This window comes from Prionailurus viverrinus, chromosome X (genome assembly GCF_022837055.1).
Source record: "Prionailurus viverrinus isolate Anna chromosome X, UM_Priviv_1.0, whole genome shotgun sequence".
Lineage (NCBI taxonomy): Eukaryota > Metazoa > Chordata > Mammalia > Carnivora > Felidae > Prionailurus > Prionailurus viverrinus.
In genome coordinates this window covers 47,371,094-47,391,421 of record NC_062579.1, presented here as the reverse complement: position 1 = coordinate 47,391,421, position 20,328 = coordinate 47,371,094, and the positions used below count along the sequence as shown (strand labels likewise).

Here is a 20,328-nt window from a genome sequence, read left to right as displayed (position 1 = left end):
CTTGTTACGATTTGCCACGTTAACTCTGGAAGGCGGGCTTGCGTCTGGGTCACGCTTTTCCATTGGCTGCTGGCAGGGCGGTGGTTTGGAGCGAGGGTAGCACGTTGAACTGAAAGCCGCTCGGTCCAGTACAAGGCCTGCAGTCCGGTGGGAATCTGGGGGCCTGCAGGCCGGTGTCCGGTGGGAATCCGGGGGCCTGGACAGGTGTGGGTCCTTAGGGGATGGATCGCGTGTGGAGTGCGTGGTGCGGGAAGTGCGTCAAAGAGAAAGGGTCGTCACCACTTTGGGCCCAGCGCATCGTGGTCGCCTGGCTCAGTAGGGCCGAGTGGGATCAGGTGATGGTATATCTGTTCTGTGACGACCATAAATTGCAGCGGTACGCCCTGAACCGCATCACCGTGTGGAGAAGCAGGTATGGATGCAGGCTCAGCCCTCTTGCAAGCTGGTGGAGCCTCAACTCTTCTTTGTAGGATTCTGATAAAGGCCCTATTCTATAATCTCCTAAATGTCTAACGTCCTTATGAGTGGTTTGGGCGTTGCCCCTTTCCCAGGAGCCTGGGGGAAAGTCAAGCAGCCAAGTTTTGGTACTAATCCCGTTTGCAGAAAGAAAGAAAGAAAGAAAGAAAGAAAGAGAGAGAGAGAGTGTGCCTCAGCCACCCTCTTGTTAAATCTAGCTTTAACCCTTACATTCTTCCGTCTTGGGGAGGATGCTGTAGGGACCAGCGTTGCCGAGCCAGGGTTTAAGGAGTAGGTTAACAACCTAGGGTGTATTTCTGAGTTGAATTGAGCTGGGGTGGGGGTGCTTACTAACACAACCACGTTTGAATGGGGCGCCTCAGTCCAGTTGGTAAGATTGGGGAGCAAAGGATAAGGTCTTCTCTAACTGAATGAGTTGAAGTTGTAGAGTGAAAGAAAGAGGTATGTCCACATTTAATTTTTGGTTGATTGCCTAGCAGTTAGGTGTCCTTTGTATACCCTAGCCAGCCTCTCATGTGCTGTATACTATTGGATCCTAGGGACATTATCCTCCCCCTTCCCACTTGATTTGTGTCCTGTCATGCACTCTTGAGCCAGTTCAGTTATATAATTGGAATAACTTACAGCAACCTAGGTTCTGAGGGGGAGGGTGGATCAGGGTAAGGGACCTTTGTGATGGTGCTGGATTGTGGCCCTTTAGGTTAGGCAACGAACTTCCCCTGGCAGTGGCTTCTACTGCTGACCTGGTACGCTGTAAGCTCATGGATGTAACTGGTGGCTTGGGCACTGATGAACTTAGACTGCTCTATGGCATGGCGTTGGTCAGGTAAGATCTACAGGGGTAGGAGTGGGGGTGGGTAGAGGAATGGGGGTGGGGGTACACTTGATAAGCAAAGCTTGGCTTTATGTGCTACCTGAAACAAAAAGTCCCATGTGTCCCTCTGTATGGGTCACGCTGTGGTTGTTTGATTTGACAGCTTTTGGTACACCCTGTCAACACACATTCCTCTTTTTTTTTTTTTTTTCCTGAGAGCCTTCTATCCTCCATTTTTCTTTCCTTCTTTTTCTGGAATGTGGGGTAGAGGTGGTTTAGACCAAGTGATCTCAGTGAATCTCTTCCAGCTTTGACAATTTAATTTTTTTTCTTACCCTTTACCCAGATGAACTTCTCTGAATGGTTTGATGTCCTTGGCTATGACTTAATGTGGACTTTTCAACCCTTCCCTCATATATACCTAGCACCATCATGTTCCCCTTTTGTCCATGAACACTGAAAGGTTGCTGAGTTGAAGTGGACACATGGGCAGGGAATTCCTGATTTACAAAGTAATTCAGAGTGATTCTAGCTGTTTCATACACATCAGGAAAAAGGCTGCCACTGAATTTTCTCATCTATTGAAGTCTGTTCATCTCCTGCTGTTTCCTTTGTGTGCATTGAGGTCCTCCCTAATTCTTTTTATCTTATCCATCATTTAGGTGGGCTCCCCATATCATTTGATGTAGGTAGTCTTTTGTTTTAGCATTTATAAAATATTATCTAGCATAGTATGTTATGTCGTGCCATGAATATTTATCCTAGACTGACCTCTTCAAGGCCAGAGCAGTATCTTATTCATCTGTATGGCTTCAGTACAGGGCAGACATCCCTGTGCTGGCTGATACCAGTCATAAGAACAAGACAGAACAGTTATTGGAAAGGTTGTAGAAATGCAAGGTGTCAGTAACTCAGCAAGGTGTTTTGAAGCCCTACTGGTTTGAGTAAAACAGTTCCTTGGGCTATGCCACTTATTTCTTCCCCAACCCCAGGTTTGTGAATCTCATTTCCGAGAGGAAGACAAAGTTTGTCAAGCTCCCTCTCAAGTTCCTGGCTCAGGAGGTGTGTATGACAAAATTGCCTTACTAAATGGGGCATGGGGTGATGTGGGCATGCAGTCAGACTAGCTCATCCCACCACTACCAGCCAAGCCAAGCAAGAACCCCAGAGCCTCAGCCTCCAGCTTGAAAGTAGCAGACTTGCTCCCTTGCTCATGGCTGCTATCTTCAGTGGCTTGGCCTTTCCAGCTTGTTTGGAGTAGGCCAGTGAAGCTAAGGCACTGGAATACTCCACTGGGTGAGGACAAGAAAGAGGTGGCAGTCACAATGCCTGCCTTCTGGGAGCTGGCAGTCTGAGGCAGGAGATAAACTCAACCAATCAGCATGAAAATGCCTGACATTCCTGTCCTGAGTATGTGAGGTGTGTAGAGGCCCAGCCTCTGAGGCAGGTTCTCAGTCATCAAGAGAACTTCCTGAAAAGGGGTATGGGAGAGAGAGAGGAAGGATAAAGGGTACCCAAGGATTCAGACTAATACAGACAAGGCAGAGGAAGGCTGGGGTGATTGTTAATGCCCATTCATAGGAATCTCTTTATTGGAAGAGGGTCATTGGTGGTTGGGGGAGGCAGATATCTTTCCTGATTTTCAAGATCATCTACACAGAGTAAAAAGAATAAGGAGACCTTGTTTACAATCTTGGCTCTGCCACTAAGACTGGAACCTCATCAAGACCTCAATGTCTCTGTCAAATGCAGGGAGGCCAGGCTAATTCATCTCTGTTGTCCCTTCCAACTTTAATATTGTCTGATTTCTGTACTCACACTTCCCTTACAATCAGGTAAACATTCCGGATTGGATTGTTGAACTTCGCCATGAGTTGACTCACAAGAAAATGCCCCATATAAATGACTGCCGCAGAGGTGAGACTTCAGGAAGTATATCTATCATAGTTAAGTCCAGGAGCCTGGACTGGGTGGCACTGTGGGGAGGGAGAAGGAGGAGGGTCTTTAACTGGTGTCAGAGCCAGAACTAGGGAGAGGCAAGTGAAGCACTTGTTTTGGGCACAAACTTTAAGTGTGTGTCAAAAGCTCAGTAATTGAATTAAATAACATTTTAATGTGGAAAACCCCACAATGAACAAAATATCAAAAAATTAAGTAAAGACAGGATTACCATTACTCATTTTTCCTTTTGCTTCAGACTCCACTATGGCTTGGCAGGATGCTATTCTGATCCTGTTTTGATATCTTGGTTACTTTAATTTTTGGCATCCCCTTAAATTTTTTGCTTAAAGGGGAATGGAAGGCAGGTTGAGAGGTGTGAGCCATCAAATGTCATGAACCCAGAGGTTCTTTAGACACCCCATCCTAACTGATTCAGCCTAGTCCTGTCATGTTGGGGAAACTGAGATCTAGAAAAGAGAAGAGACTCAGCCAAGGCCATGTAACTAGCTAGTGGGTCTGGGTCCCTATTCTCTCGCTTGCCAGCCCTATGTTATTTTTGGCATCCCATCTCTAATACTGCTATTAGTTTCTTCTAGGAAAGTTGCTGGTGAGCATGAGAAAGCAAAGAACATGGAGATAACCCAGAGCAAGAATGGCTGCTTCTAGATATTTGAGATGTGTGCCTTCTTAGAGTTAAGCCTCTTCCCTGGGGTCTTCCCATAATGCTTATGAGACTGGGGGCCTGCTAGGAGCTGTTTGCCTATGGCTAGTCATATGACACTTCCTTTATTCCTCCCCTTGTTTAGGCTGTTATTTTGTTCTGAATTGGCTCCAGAAGACGTACTGGTGCCGCCAACTGGAGAATAGCCTGAGAGAAACCTGGGAGTTGGAGGAGGATAGGGAAGAGACAGATGAAGAAGACCAAGAGGAAGATAAAAACATTGTTGTTGATGACATCACAGAACAGAGAACAGAGCCTAAGGATAAGGGGAAAGGTGCAGAACTGGATGTCAGGGTTGATGGAAACAGTGAAAGCAACAAAGAGGTTGATTCACATTGGGAAAAGGCTCTGAGACATAAAGAGCTATATGGTAGGTGTCCTTGGGGGGCAGAGGCAGTATAGAGGGGCTCAAGAGTCTGGAAGGCTCAGACTTAGGGTTGACACTGGTTATTTCCCTGGCTCAGCAAATCCTCTGGGGTTGTAGTGAGTTTTAGCTTAAAAAAGTTACTGTCACATACCATTTCTCTTGAACCCTGTGAAGTAGGAGAGGCAAGAATTCTAGTTCCAAATTTACAACTCAAGAAATAAGGTGAGAAGGACTCACAGTCCCATGAGGAACAGAGGGCTGGGCTGCCCTATCTTTTCATACTCTGTTTTCAGAAAGAGCCCGAGAACTGCTGGTATTATACGAAGAGGAGCAGTTTAAGGTAAGAAAGCACCCTTGACTTGGTGTATTTTCATTCGCCCCAGCCATTTCTTCCTTCTTGCCAGCTTCCTGAGAGAAATCCTGAGAAGGAATTTGAAAGAAAAGTGGCAGAGCTTGAGGGAACTTCTCAGAAAGAGAAAGGGGGGAACTAGGAAGGAAACAAGAGAAGCAGAATACAGTTTGTTGACCCTTCACACCGATGGAAGAGAGCAGATGATGGAAGTTTGTGGATATCTGCCCCACTGGGTGGTAGGGAACAACTGGGCATAGGTGGTTGCATAGTCCTGCAGTACTGCAGCTGATAAGCATATGGCACCCAGGAACTTTCCTAGATCAGGTGAACTTGAGGGTTGCTATTTTAGCAGGAAGGAAGGTAGCTTAGAAACCATTCAGCTTGACCCTTTTCACAGATGAAGGAATTGAAACCACAGATTAGTGAAGGGACTGGCCCCAGGTCACATATGTAGTTAGCGATAGAACCAGAATTCGAATCTTGGTCATCTGATTCCCTTTCTTCCATAACCTATTGCTTCCCCTAATTCCTGGGCCCAATTGTCTCTGGCCCAATTCCAACAAAATGCCCCACTGTACATCTCAGTATTGGGATGTCTGGTGATTGGGAGCCACAGGAAATTCAAGAGGAGGAGGGAGATGGAAGAAGAAAATAAAGTCTGGCATTTGAAGGTCAGGATAATTTTAATTGTGGGGTCAGTAAGGGAGTTGTGGTCCTACCCCTGAAGGGAGGTACTGAGAGGTCCTATGGGAAGGGATCCTTGAAGGGTGGGAGAGGGTTGCCTGGCTGAACCACCTTTCTCATGGTAACCTCTTTGCTGGCAGGTGCTTGAGAAATTTAGGTATTTACCTCAGGCTGTTAAGGCATGGAACAACCTGTCTCCACCTGTAGAATGCATCCTGGCAGAGCTCAAGGGCATTACATGTGAGAACAGGTGTGTAACTAGATAATTAGGGGCTGCCTACTCTAGCCGCCTCACTGAAATAGGTTTCCATATCCCAGCTTGCCAACTTCTGCTATAAGGAAATCGTAGGGATAATCCTGATCCCCTGTGGGGTGACCTGTGTTCTGCATGACCCCCTTCCCTTGGCCCTCCCAGCTACCAGGTAGAGATTGCCTACTCTGAATCACTAAAATGACCAGAGACAGGAATGTCTGCTGTCATCAGTCCCCTGGCCAGCTTTGTTCCTCTGTGTCAAGTGGCATGTGGAGCTCTGGGCAAGTAGGAAAAGCCTTTCATCTCTTTACCACTTCACTGTCTAGCCTTTGTACAACTTTGAGGTAAAAGATATGGTGGGCACTGCAGATCTTTTTGAACTGCAATCAGGGAGTATTAATCCCTTGAATAGTTGTGGTTAGGGGAACAAAGGAGAGGCCTTCCCAGGGTCTGGCTCTTTGAAAGAGTAAGTCCTTCCCTGCTCAGTGTGGCCATGAGCCTTATTTCCCCCCTACCTTCAAAATACTGCTCAGTTCAATCCAGAGCAGACAAACAGTGTCTATCCATTCCTTTCCTACCTAGTTCTTGGCTCTTGCTACCTAAATTCACCTGGAAAGGACTTTGGGGAACCTTCCACTAAGAACCAATGAAAGCATTGCTAGGCCTTCCAAACTAGGAAGAGTTGGAAGAAATATGGGATGGAACAGAGAGTATTAGAAAGGTTGTATATGTGGTAGGGTGAGCCTGGGTGGGAGCCTGCAGTGGAGGTTGGGATTGCCCTGAGAGTCTTCTTCATTCCCAGGATATTACTAGTTCCAAAGATGTTTTATCAGTGTCTGCCCACCCTAGGTTTCTTGGCACCCTTCAGCACAGGCCACCCAGCAGCTGGGACAACTATTCCTGTACCTCTGTATTGTAATGTCTGCCTGGTTATGCTGAGCAGGCAATTGGCTGGCTGCTTTAAGTGCTCTTCCTGGATACTGACCTGAGGAGGTGGGAGATGGATGGAAGGATGTCCCTTTCCACCTCAAGCCTGGTAGAGGGAGGGATCTGAGCATGACAACATGATCTGACAATGCTTCTGGGCATTGAGTCACCTTGGGAACTCATGTTCCACCTCTAGGCCTGATCAGCTAGGGGAACCTCTCTTGGAGAAACTGCTCGCTCAGGAGAATACAGCTGGCTGTTGTTGGTTTCACTTTTAGCTACATGAGGTGAAAGCTGTACTTTCAACCTCTATAACTTAGTTCTAGGTTCTTGAGGTCCCTGGGATTAAGGATTATGTTTACTCCAGCAACTGAGTCCCCAAAGTTTCTGTTTCTAGGATCTGAAAGAGGGCAACCATGTAGAAGAGGAAGGATAAGAGACTGGAGGACTGTCAAGAGAAACAAAAAGACTGAGTAGTAGCTAAAGTCTAAAAGCCCTTGACTCTGTGACCTTAGTCATTTAACTCTCTGTGGGCCTGGGACTTTTCTCCATCTGTGTTTTCAGGCTTGTTCAGCTGCTACTGCCCTCATTATGGGCATTAGATCAGCATGTGCTTGGTAAATGTTTGTTCAGAACCCACTGATCCCAGTCTCTGACCCATCCTCTGTCCCAGAAGGCTGAGGCATGAGATCCAACTGTCAGTTACCTTTGCTTCCCCCCGTGCTGCTTTGCCCACCTGAGTCAGAGGCATAAGGTGCCTTGGGAGTGGGTGGGGGGTAGAAGAGGGTCTTCTCTCTGCTTAGTTGGCTTAATTGTCATCTTGCTTCAGGGAGGCTGTGTTGGATGCTTTTCTGGATGATGGCTTTCTTATCCCCACATTTGAACAGTTGGCAGCTTTGCAGATAGACTATGAAGGTATGGTCCTGGGGGCTTACATCAGTCTTAGAGTACTGTGTTTACTGGTGGCTAGGTGGCCCAAGGCTGTTTCCTGCCATTCCATAGCCTCTGGAAGCCTGTCTCAGACAAGCAGGACAAGTAGCCCCACTGATACTCAGTTTCTGGGCTACTCTTAGGTGGCCTGGAATTGGGTGGGGTGGATGGGATGGGATGGAATAAGATGGGATGGGATGGGATGGGATGGGATGGGATGGGATGGGATGGGATGGGATGGGATGGGATGAGATGGGATGGGATGGGATGGGATAAGTCTTAATGTTATTATTGTGCTATGTTAATTGTGATTTAGTCGCTTGCTAGTGAGCTAGAACAGCAGAACTGGAAGGGCCTTGTGAGGTCATCTAGTTCAACATCCTCATGTTACAGATGGGCAGACTGAGGTCCAGAGAGGGGAAGGTACTGACCCAAAGTTACACAGTGAGTTATTGACAAAGCTGAAGCTAGAACCAGAGCTTTTTTTAAATACTCTGTTTTGAATCAGTTGGTTGCCAGATACTAACTGGTTTCTCTCCTTGCTGTTCTACTCTTCTCTTTCTGTTCTCTGGTGGCAACTCTGTTGTTGGTGGGCCCCCCTCCTCCCTCTCTCTCTTCCCCTTCCTCTACACCTTCTCTCTCCCTCTCATTTTCTTCTTTCCTCCCTGCCTTTTTCCCTCTCCTCCCTCCCGGTCTCCCATCGGCCCCTGCCTCCCCTTTCCTTATCAACCTATGTCCCTCACAAACCAGAAAACATGGACTTGAGTGACATCCTGGTGCCAAAGCCGTTTTCTCAATTCTGGCAGCCCCTGCTCAGGGGTCTGCACTCCCAGACCTTCACGCAGGCCCTGCTAGAGAGGATGTTCTCCGAGCTGCCAACCTTGGGGGACAGTGGGATCCGGCCCACCTACATCCTCAGATGGACCATTGAACTGATTGTGGCTAACACCAAGACTGGTGAGAGAGTCTGGCCCTAGTCTCAGGGCCTAACACAGCCCAGGCAGGAGCATCTGCCATTGTTCTCAGCTCTCAGCTGAATAGCACCAGGCTGACACATTTCTTGTTAAATGTTTAGGCTTGCCCAGGAGGGCACCACAATAGCAGTGGACAAATCTTGTAGCTTTTTTTTTTCACAGGGCCAACTAAACGCGGTCTGGTACACAAGGGCCTAAATGCTTGAGCAATTGGGAGGAATAGAGTGGGGAGTCTGGGGGAATAGGGAGAGACAGAGCCAAGCTTTTAAAAGTACAAGGTTGGGTGGGGGGCTTACTTTTTCCTTCTCCTCAAACCCTCTCTTCTCTGTCAGGACGGAATGCCCGCCGATTTTCTGCAAGCCAGTGGGAAGCAAGAAGGAGCTGGAGGCTATTCAACTGCTCTGCTTCCCTTGACTGGCCCCGGGTGGTTGAGTCCTGCTTGGGCTCACCTTGCTGGGCTAGCTCCCAACTCCTTCAGCTGTAAGTGTCTTGAATTCCATCTGGTAAGAGGGTGAGGCCCTGGCCTCAGGGCCACACAGCCCTAGGGTGGCAGAGTTGGACAGGGCTCTTGCAAAAGACTCTGAATCCCATTCCCCTCCTACTAACAGGTGGGAGATCTGAGTCCCAGATAGGGGAGGGGCATGGTATTCTTGCCTAAGGTCACACAGCTTAAGACCTGGCTGAACTGAGTCCAGTATGAGAATGAATGAGATAATCTATGCCCCCTTCCGCCCCCAGAGTCCTTAGCACAGTGGCCTGTACAGAGTAAGTGCACAATAAATGGTAGCTGCTGTTTATTACTGAACCCAATCTTCTGACTCTGAGCCCAGTGCTGTTCTCCTTTGTTATGCCTCTCCTTTGTGTGCCTTCCATAGGTGCTTACTGATTTTCAGTGGCTTCCTATTGCCATCCTCTAGGCTTCTTAGCCTGACATTCAAACATCTTTCAGATTCTGCCCCAACCTATCATGGTAACCATACCTCCTGTATTCCCCTTTATCCAGTCTACCCTGGGTGCTATAGTCAAACTGAATATTGCACTGGTTCCTATAAATACCTGTGGTTGTCTCCCTTTCCTTTTCTCTGTCATATTCTGACCCTGAGTCACTTCCCTCATACTCATGGAAGCCTTTAGCACACAATTATCTTCTTGCTTTCTGGAGCAATATCTGTTTCATTTGAGTGTCTCATCTGATACTCTTCAGCTCTTCAACTCTAGTGACCTTCATTTTCCACTACACTCAGCAACCCATTTCCATCATTCAGAGCTCCTCTGCCTCTGAAACCTGACATCCCAACATTCTTCTCAGTGACCATAACCTCTTGACCTTCATTTTCTCATCCTTGCATCCCATGATGTTAGCCCTCTGCCTGCATCCAGACCTCCATTCCTCCATTTCCTCTCTCCCTCAACCTTGCTTCCCCTCCATCCTATCTTTTGTTCATTGCTTCAACCACTCATGATCAGGACCCTCTGCTCTGCCCATCCTTTGGTGTATCTGACTTGCAAACCCCTGAGCTGGGATTGATATGACTCACTCTGCTTCCCCATTCTTCAGCCTGGGTAGCTGAGCTCTGCTGGAAAAAACCACATATCACTGTGGAATGATGCCATTACAGCAGTATGATTTTTAATCTCAGGCAGGCCTCAGTTCAGCTTCTCTGAACTGTTCTCTTTTACTTGTTCTCTGCCCACTTTCTCTCCCATTTCCCCACTTTTCTAAACCCTTACCACTGACCTCAAGCCCCTCCCCCTCTCCCATTTCACCCCAGCTTCCTCAAGCACAGGAAAACATCCAGGAGGGCCCCCTCAACCTGAGGTCCAGTCCTCGTGAACTAATCTGCGGCTACATTCAACCATCTTGCTAATCTTGGGATGAGGTGGCTTTGTCCCACCTCAAAGCCTGCTCTTCCACCTGTGCCCTGGAGCCACCTCTGCCAGCATCTCTGGGCCCTTACCCCTGCCTCTCCTTTGCTCTACTCACTCTTAATCTTCAACCTATGAACATGCCTCGGGTTTTTTTTTTTTTTTTTCATCTTAAAACAGTAGTAACACAAGCAAAATCTCCTTTGACCCTGCATCCTTGTGTTGGGTTATTACCAGCTTATCACTCCTTCCTTCCCTCATCAAAACATCTCAAAAGAGTAGTCTATACTCAATAGTCTTGATTTCCTCACTACCCTCTTATTCCTCAACCTGCTATAATTTGACATCTACTCCCAAAACTGCTTCGACCTCCAAATTACCAAATCCAGTCAACTCTTGTCTGTTGCTGCATTATGGCTATTTACTACTCCCTTCTTAAAATGCCTGTGCTGTTTTCCTAGTTCCTATAAAGTACCAAGGCCCAAATCTCTTTAGTCCTGGCCTTACCCCCAAGATCCACCCTCCTATATTTGACTGTGTGTCAGACATGTCCCCGTGGATAGCCCACAGGCCAAAAGAGAATTGGTTATTTTATTCCCAACCCAATCCTGAAGTAATCCTCTTCTGCTCCCTATCTTCACTATATATGCTGTCATGCTGACTTCAAAATCTGAAATTTTGTGTTACCATCTCTACTTACCATAGTGTTTCCTTCCCTTTATCAGACTTAAGCTTTTCAAAGGTAAGGGCTCTGTATTAGCCATCTGTGCCCTAACACACCATGTAGATCCAGGTCCTAAATAGGCCTCAGTAAACATTCTTGAACTAAACTATACTCTGCTGTCTCATTGACGGCAGTGCTGTCTTTGGTGGGAGCTAACTCTGTGCCCGGGGACTAATTGAAGTGGGAGTCTGGATGCCAAGACCCTCTTAGTCCCCTGATCCCTCCATTGAGTGAGCAAGTCTTTCTTGAAACCTGATGGCATTGGTACAGTGGTAGCTTATAAGAAAAAAAAATGTGGCTTTATAGAGAATGTCAGCCAGGACAAGACCTCCAGGAGATGGAACTGAACCAAACAGCTAAATTGACAGATGTGTGTGCTCTAAAGAGAAGTGATATGGATGGGTGGGACACTGGGAGGAGAACCAAAAAAGTTTGGAGGGTTCAGGAAAGCATGACAGTGAGGGCATTTGAGAAATTCCAACAGGAAAAAGAATAAACAAAGTTTCAAAGTCTAGAAAGACCATGGCATGTGAATATAATGGGGGGAGGGAATGAAAAGACCAGCATGCGGAGGTTTGGATAGGTGGCCTTTAAGGTACTTTCCAATCCTAAGTGCCTGAAGAGTGGAAGCTGCTGGTCTTGGAGAAGTCTGGACCACAGAGATCTTCTCCCAATCCAGGCATACCAGAGGGATGCGACACATACCAGCAGTAACCGCAACTTACTTGGGTACGACTCCTTGTGCACAGATTCTGCGTTTCCAAGATAATCAGTGAATCTAGTCCTAATCACCCAATACACAGATTGAGACACAGGATTACCCTAGCTATTATGCTGCAAGTCAGTGGTAAGTCTGCAAGTCAGAACTGGGACCAGAATCCAGATATCCTGTCCTTACTCCTGTCTCTTTCTACACTGAATGTTCCATTAGATTGCACAATTGCAAAAAGTATGTATTAGTAGGCACATACAGAACTTGGCTTTGTTTTCCTGAGAGGAAAAAAATAAAAGATACCACTGGCAAATAACTGTCAGACATGGTGCTGTGCTTTTTGTAGAAGCAATATCATGTGACACAACAGTCTTCTTATTTGGTAAGAAAGACATTGAGACGCTGAGGAGTGAAGTAACTTATCCAAAAGTCACACAGTTTGTTGATGGTGGGACAGAGTACAAAATCCACATTCTTTCCACAACCTGACCTATGACCAGGCAAACCTGAGGAGAGAGATGCATTTTAAGATTGATATCACCCCCACACTTCAGTGGTTAGACTAGACAGCTTGAGATAGCATGTGGGTAATGATAAACAGTGGTGATACAGCATCTTGCCAATATCAAGTGCCTGGGAATATTCATTATTAAGCATACTAATGGACCACAGTGAGTTTCTCTCTGGCTTTTCCTCCAAAAATGCTGGAAACTTTAAAGTTTTTATTTTTATTTTTTTTTTGGAGACAGAGCAAGAGCATGAGCACAAGTGGGGGAGGGGCAGAGAGAGAGAGGGGGATAGAGGGTCTGAAGTGGGCTCTGTGTGCAAAGCAGAGAGCCTGATGTGGGGCTCAAACCCATGAAGCACGAGATCATGACTTGAGCCAAAAGGAGATACTTAACCCACTGAGCCACCAAGGTGCCCCAAGGCTGGAAACTTTTTAAGAACTTCTCCCAGCCAGCTGATATCAGTTCAGTTTGAGCCAGTGTCCTCTTGGAGTAATGAAATTAGCCATGCAGAAAGGGTGTCCCAGTAGAGTCACTAGTCCCCAGCCCTACCCCCAGTGACCAGAGATCATATGTGGTCAAATAGCCTGCTGAGCATATGACAACCTCCATGAATGACCCACAGTTCACAAACTCAATACTCCTAGAAGGAAACTATTTGTCCACTCCATGCCTTCAGCAGTGACCAGGTGCCTGGTTCTATATGAGGCTGTACAAGGGATGTTGATCCTCTTCCTCCCCAGGAGCTCTTCTTCCTTTTGGCTCTGTGTCTGTTGGTTTTGCTGTTTGCACCGTCCTTTATGTGCACACTATCATCATCTTTAACTCCCCTTTACCCAACTCCTACCATCCGGCCACCAAACCCTACTCTGTCTGTCTTTCGTGGCTTCTCTCCCTCTCATCTCCATAGTCAGTGCCCTAGGTCAACCCTCACTCGCTCCCTGGTCTCCCTGTCCTCAGGCTTCCCCATCTAGTCTATCTTCCACATGGCCATCCTCTACACAGGCACCATGGTGATCTTCAGAGGTGGAGCCATCAGCTGTGCATAGAGTCATCAGGTGACCCCCTGTGCCCAACATGCACATTTAACCTTTACAGTCTTTTTCTCCCACAGCTCCCCAGCACAGCCCTTCCCCTGGAGCAAAGCTACTCCCGCTACATGTACCCAGTACAGTGTGCTCACTTTTGTCTCTGTATAAAGCCCTCCCTTGATCTTTCCTGCCCTCCTGTGCTCTCTGCCTCTCTTCAGCTATTGTAGTGCCCAAGGTCTGCAGTGCTCATGTGGCCTCCCCACCCCACATCTTGCTTTGTCTTGTCAACCACTGACTTTTTTTCTTTTCCTCCATTCCAGGTTGGGCTGTAGTTGTTCCTGAAAAGGGATCAAATTTTGTATTCCATGTATAAGTTGCTCAGCACACTTCCAGGCATATCTTTGAAGCTCAGGACAAATTGCTCAGCTAAGCCATTGGAAGAGAGGGATCTGCCATTCCCATGTCCAGCCCTGTAGGTCTACTGCCTAGTTTGTGTATTTACACAGCATTTAGTACAGACTAATAGCTATCATTTATTACATGCCCACTCACTGTGTGCTAGGCACTATGCCAGGCATTCTATGTGAACTATCTTATTTACTCTTCCCAACAACCCTTTAAGTCAAGTGCCATCCTCATTTTACTGAGAATTGAAGTGAGCTACAGAGATGAATCACAGAGCTTGTTCAGGGTCCCTGGGCCCTTTCTGTTTTTGTATGTTCTTCTGCACTGCCTTTCAGAGGCAGGTCTGGAAACTCAAGAGACCAACTTCAAACCATGTAGTATTGGGGTATAAAGTGACTTGAGATTTTGAATCTTTCTTACCCCACCCCTCCCTTTGCTCAGTGTCTTCAAAGCCATGGGACAGGTCCTGCCAGATGAGGAGCAGGAGAAGCTGCTGCGAATCTGTTCCATTTACACCCAGAGTGGAGAAAACAGCCTAGTACAGGAGGGCTCAGAGGCCTCCCCCATTGGGAAGTCTCCATATACACTGGACAGCCTGTATTGGAGCTTCAAACCAGCTGGTTCCAGCTTTGGATCTGAAGAACCCCCGCAGCAGGAGGAGCAGGGCAGCCTTAATGATCTCCAGAAAAATGAAGAGGAGAAAGAGGTATTGGAAAATCAGGTGGAGGAGGAGGAAGAGGAAAACGATGACCAGAAGTGGGATGAGGAGGAGGATGAAGATGATGATGATGAAGAGGAGGAGGAGGAGAGAATGGAAGTGGAGCCTTTCTCTGCTGAGGAGTCTTCCACTGCTGAGAATTCCAGGCTCCTGGCCCAGAAAACAGGAGCTTTACAGGGCTCTGCATGGCAAATTAGCTCTGGTAAGAAGCCTGGTACCCACTTTCTCTCACACCAATCTTCCTTCTCTGGCTGGCTCTTGAGGTTTCCCTCCACCCTAGAGGAGATGGAAAGTAGCAGAGGTTAGCCAGTATGAGGCAGGTCTGGGAGGCAGTCTGGTGTGTGGGTGGCACCTGGCTTTCTTCCCCTTTAAGACAGTATGTAAGCTTCCAGGCCCTAAGAGCTATCATGCTACTGGATGCTTCATGCAGAGAACACATTCAGAGGGGATGGTGTGGGTGTGGGCACTGAGCAGCAGAACACAGAGGAGAAAGTGAGAGGTGGGTGGATATATATGATTCTGCATTTCTTTTTGGATGCAGTGATCCAGGAGCAGGTAGACAAATAATGCTTCCTATTTATATGTGAATGTGTATGGACACATGAGGGCTGGGTAGTGATGAGACAGAATTTTGCTGTGTATATGAGAAGGAAAACAGGTATTAAGTTAGAGGAAGTGGAAGGGAAAGCAGAAGAGCGAAAATAAGGAGTGTTGTGGCTTTGGGGTGAGCATACAAGTTAATGGGACAAAGCTTAGAGGGGGAAAGAAAGAATTAGGTGATAAGAAAGTGGGGGTGTATGAATCTGTTCCTGCTAATGGATGTGTTTTGAGTGCCTTTGTTTAGGTTAGGGGATAGGAACCTTGAGGCAGGGAGATCCTGAAGGAAAGAACATTTTGGTGTATATGTGTATACCGTGGAGGCAGGGGTAGATGCAGGGCAGTCAGTATTATGGAACCTGAAAGAGGGAAGGAAAACAGCTGGGACTGGGTGTGGCATAGGGTAGGCATGTTAGGGAACAATAGGGAGAGATGGGGAAGACAGTGAAGGAACTTAGGGGGAAAGGTGGAGCCTTTGCTCTTGTGTGGACATGTGTGGAAGGTCTGGGGCATAAAGGCACTGAGTGCTAGGGGTAGGGGAACATGTTTACGTCTGTTTACCTGCCTGCACATGCTGCATATAGAAAGGCATGGTGGCAGAGAACTCCTTAGTACAAGGAGGGCCGTGTTTGGGATCTTTGTAAATATTGAATGGGAGGGGCATTGACATAGGCAGAATTGTATGAGTATGTGAGAAAGAGAGAGTAGGGACTGTCAAGTCATTGTGAAGTGGATGCTATGAATCTGTGCATAGATGTACACATGGTCATGTATGTTTTTGGAAGAAGAAGCAGGGTCAATGAGACCTAAGGGAGACAGAAGGTATCTCTGTGAGGGAGGGGTATCTCTGCAATGAGAGGTGGGTGTATAAAGGTGTGAGAACAGGCAGTGAGACAGCCATCCAGAGGTAGTCTGTGTTGTCACTGAGGGACATGTACACGGATGTCAGGCTAGAGAGGCAGGGGCCAGATGTAGACAGGGTTGGGGATGCTGCTGATGGGGAGGGGAGGGAAGATGGTCGGGTCAGTGACAGACATGGGGAAAGTGGTCCCTGTGTGCGAAGGCATCTTTGTATTTATAGGGCAACACAGGTCATTAAGATAGGCACAACTTCCTTCCTGGAGAAGAGTCAGGGTGTGTGGTTCTGTGGATAACATAAAAAGCTAGTCCAGAATGCCAGGGCATTATTACAGAGAACTTTTAGGGTACCAAGGAGATGCAGAAGGCCTAAAATTGGACCTACTTGGAGGAGCTCATGAAGGCTTTGCTTGAAAACACTGGATGCACCAGTGTAAGGGTGGAGATGAGGCTTTACTATAATACTATGTAGAGGGTGTTTAAGTGGTAGGACAGAGGGGGTGGGTTGTGCCTGATATGGTTTGTTCTAAAGTGAAATTTCTTTGGGGTGGTAGGGGAGTGGTTTATGAAAGTGGAAAGGCAGGATATTAAAGTCTTTTATTCTCCCTCTTTCCATTGCTGCTTCTGTGTACAGCATACACAGGGGCATACACATATTTGGGGATATAGAGGGGATATAGAGACATTAAGATTTCTGGCTTGTATTCCTGTGAATGAGAGGTGTAGGAGGCAGAGTGAAACTGGGAGCACTCATTGAATGGAGGGTCAGTCTATATGCCTAAGTGTGTATACTTAGGTGGCAGTGGGGAGTGGGATATGCAATAAGACACCCCTTTCCTAGGTAAGGGATGTTCTGTGTGTGTATATCTGGGGGCAGTAAGACCTTGCAAAGGGATGGGGGGAGTATAATACCTCTGAGAGAGAGTACACTCTGAGGTGGGGTGTGTGTGTGTGTGTGTGTGTGTGTGTGTATCTATCTAAATGCAAGGCCACTAAGAAATGTGGCATTCAGACATGTTGGGGGTGGGGATTGTGTGTAGATGTGCAGGAAATCTAGGCCTTTCACATACTCTTGAGGTATCTGGGTTTGGGGATGCGGTGTGGGAATTCTGGAGTATCCAGACTCTCCAGAATATATGTGTGTACAGAGCAGGTGAGAAGTTGAGGCAGTGATACAGCCAGGTCTGAAGAAGTTGTTCTTGTCTATGTCTATGTTGGGGACATATCTGGGGAGGTGGGAGAACAAATATGTTTTTAGTTGTGTGCATGGCATGTGTGGACTTGGGAGTAGGTTGTGGTGGCATGTGTGGGTATGTGTGAACACATAGAGGGGATAAGGGCAATGAAGAGTGAATAGCCTAGTATGGAAGGGGTGGGGAGTGTGAAGGTAGAGAGGAGCTCATGAGAAATGATGGAGACAGGAGTAAGGCTGGACATGCACAGAAATCCCATGCTGAGAGGCTAATTGAAATGGGTGGGTAGACCATGTAGTTAGGCCTGTACACCACTCTGAGAACTATCTAATCAACCCACTTTTACTTCCTCCCTTGGCTTCACAGAAGATGTACGATGGGATACCTTTCCCTTAGGCCTAATGCCAGGTCAGACTGAGGACCCAGCAGAGCTTATGCTGGAAAATTATGACACCATGTATCTTTTGGACCAGCCTGTGCTAGAGCAGCGGCTGGAACCCCCAACATGCAAGACTGGGTGAGTGCCAATGGCAGCAGGAATTCTTATCCCTTTCTCTGCCTCCTGCAGGAGGGAGGGAGGGAGGGAGGAAGGGAGAGACACAAAGCAAGATGGGTGGGGAAGGTAGCTTCCCCCAGTCAGGGCCTAAGTGAGTGATGGATAAGTTCCAGTCCCTGGCTGGGCATTTTCCAGGATTCCCAGTCCCTAGTTGGTGGTGGGGGGCGAGGTTGGTGGTGGTATTGAGGTAGCCTCACAGAGCTGGCTTGGCACCCCTCTCAGATTGCATCCAGTTTGTGTGTGTGTGTGTCTCTGCTGGTAACACAAAGGAGCCCGTCCAGAGGGCTTGTACATTCTGGAATGCGGGGCCATTGTGACTGGGAGAATCCTATGAGCACCAGAGAGAGACCTCTGTGGGTCTTCCCCTGTGCTGCCTGCCTACTCCCTGGGAAATGAGCCCGTCTTCCTCTGGACATTCAGGGAGAGGGCTATAGAACCCAGGGGCCGCAGCAACAGGCCAGGGCCAAGACAGTGCTATGGACTCTCTGTCCTAGGCCAGGGGACAGCAGGCCTCTTAGAGAGGAGATGAGGCAGCTGGGAAAACCAGATAGTCTATAGTTGGGAGTGGGGCCCACATGTCTGAGAGACCTCTCCCCTTGAATAAGGCTGAATAAGGTGCTTGATGAGCACCACGGTATCAAGTGTGGGTAGGTAGAGCTGTTAATTCCAAAAGGAAGGGGAGTTGGCCCAGCTCCCATACCTCCTGTAGTAGGGGGGCTTCCTCTTGGAGCAAGCATGCCACCCCAGCTGCACCCCTGACTTGACTGTGTGGTCTTGAGCAAGTCCCTTTTCATCTCTGGGCCTCAGACGATGGGTGGGGATGGGACTAGATCATCTCTGAGGGTTTCAGCTGCAGTAGTGTAACCATGGATCTGCCTGAGGGGAGGATGATGGCTTTGCTCTCAGCTGTCACCCTCATCTACCTGGAAGGACCTTTGATCTGCAGGAAGCAGGGGAAATGAGTGTTCTGAGCAGCACCAGGGAGGGAGAAGGCAGTCCTCTCCCTAGAGTAACCTTGCAATCCTGGGATGGGATCTGGGCCTAGCCCTGTAGCCCAGTCCTGGCCTTGGCTGCCTTAACCAGCTGTTGGAGGTGGGAGGGATCCAGCTCAGGGTACTCTGGGCCCCCAAGATGTAAGGCCTTGGAAAAAGACCTGTTAAGATGGCCACTTTCAATATCTTCCTGGGGTGGGGTGGTTACGGGTCCTCCCTCCTACCTCAACTGAAATAGTTCTGCTTTGATCTGGTTTATATACTGGGGCTCTGAATAAAGTTTCATTTGAAAAGTTCTACTCCTTCCCTCCATCTCAATTGAGGGGAAGGCAAAACTATCCCTGGGGCCATCTGAAATAGTTTTTCAGATTTGTTCCATACTCTTCTTTGTAAAACTAGGCAGGAGGGTGGGTCCTTTCCATAGACACACATGCATCAAATACCCTTAGCCCTTCTAGAGCCTAAAGCTGCCTCCTTCCCTGACTGACCCCTCCCCCCTCTCTCCACAGCACCCTTGGCTTGAGCTGTGGCATGGGCAGTGACAACTGCAGCAACAGTAGCAACAGCAGCAGCAACTTGGAGGGCCTTCTCTGGAGCCAGGGCCAGCTGCATGGACTCAAAACTGGCCTACAGCTCTTCTGATACCCATTCTGGTGCAAAGTGTTTATTCAGCCCTGCTGGGGCAACAACCCATTCCCTGCCCCTTTTGTCCCTCACTCCTGCCTTTCTTGTCCCCTTGCTCTTCCCCCAGTGCATTTGACGCTCCATGAAACAACCTGGAAGACAGTCCATATCAGCCGTATCAGCTCAACTTTCCATCAGAGTGGAATTTTGACTGTTTTTTTTTTTAATTTTGTTCTGAGAAACAATAAAAAATAAACAGTTTTGATGTTTGTTAGATGAGGGGATGTGTGCTGGGACAAACCAGTGTAGTTCTCCCTTTATTCTAGGGGGCGGCAGAGAATGTGGGATCATAACAGGACTTTAAGCAGAAGCTTGGTCCTTTTGCCCTTTGGGCCCACTACCCCTAGTCATTTTCACAACCAGGCCCCACTCATACTTTCTTCCTGATTCAAACCATTTTCATTTCTATGACCTGTAGCATGGGGCCAGCTTACTTAGAAGCATTAGGCCCCATAAGCGAGGCATTGGTGTCTATAGAGCCCAGCCAGCATCAGGCGAATCTGCTCAGAACCTCCCTGACAGCGGGAAGATCCAGGCCTTCCTGATGCTACCTAGCAGGCTTCTGGTTCATTTCCTTGCTTACCCTCACTGGGCACTAAACAGCTAATGAAAGCCAAAGAGAATCCTTTGTTATTTTTCCATTCCTTTGGCCAAGAAAGATAGAGTGGACTTTACTATAGTAGGCATTGGAGACAGAGAATATCTTATGGAGTGACCCAGAGCTCCTTCTCTGTGGTCACCCAATTCCCTCAGACACTCAAGAGTGCCTACACTGTGTCGACTCTGAGCTGCTAAGAGACTGAGATGAATAAATCATGTTCACATCCCTCAGAGCCCTCTGCCTGTGAGAAAAGACAAAAGTTGCCAATTATAACCTGATGTTCTGCTAAGTGCCCTAAGGGAGCTCTGGTGTGCCACAAGTTCTTTGTGTTTTTTTAGGGTGGAGGTTGAGGTAAAGTCTGGCTATGGTATTATCAATTCTGGGGAGAGTGATAGCTGAGCAAGAGAGTGTGCATCTCTATAGGGCCAAGTTGGGCCCAGACAAG

The 20,328-nt window shown here is 47.8% G+C and overlaps 1 protein-coding gene across 2 annotated transcripts; it reads left to right on the top strand.

The window, feature by feature from the left end:
- Window positions 1-67: 67 nt before the first annotated feature.
- Window positions 68-19,656, top strand: LAS1L (LAS1 like ribosome biogenesis factor). Of its 2 annotated transcripts, XM_047843901.1 has the most exons (14): window positions 210-412; window positions 1,178-1,303; window positions 2,284-2,353; window positions 3,127-3,208; window positions 4,039-4,323; window positions 4,614-4,660; window positions 5,497-5,606; window positions 7,366-7,451; window positions 7,860-7,910; window positions 8,217-8,423; window positions 8,773-8,920; window positions 14,126-14,604; window positions 17,417-17,567; window positions 19,108-19,656. In XM_047843901.1, the coding sequence occupies exons 1-14, from the start codon at window positions 222-224 to the stop codon at window positions 19,238-19,240; spliced, it is 2,166 nt and encodes a 721-aa protein (XP_047699857.1). In that variant the 5' UTR covers window positions 210-221; the 3' UTR covers window positions 19,241-19,656. The 2 variants fall into 2 exon arrangements, with proteins under 2 accessions (XP_047699855.1, XP_047699857.1); XM_047843899.1 differs by lacking the exon at window positions 7,860-7,910 and having other exon boundaries at window positions 68-412; window positions 19,108-19,654.
- The last annotated feature ends 672 nt before the right edge of the window (window positions 19,657-20,328 follow it).

What these genes read in the sequence shown, in the direction of transcription:
- LAS1L (XM_047843901.1), top strand. Translation starts at nt 222, where the DNA reads ATGGATCGCGTGTGGAGTGCGTGGTGCGGGAAGTGCGTCAAAGAGAAA. An exon ending in ATCACCGTGTGGAGAAGCAG is followed by an intron (nt 413 to 1,177) that starts GTATGGATGCAG and finishes GTGGCCCTTTAG; the next exon opens with GTTAGGCAACGAACTTCCCC. An exon ending in GAGACATAAAGAGCTATATG is followed by an intron (nt 4,324 to 4,613) that starts GTAGGTGTCCTT and finishes CTCTGTTTTCAG; the next exon opens with AAAGAGCCCGAGAACTGCTG.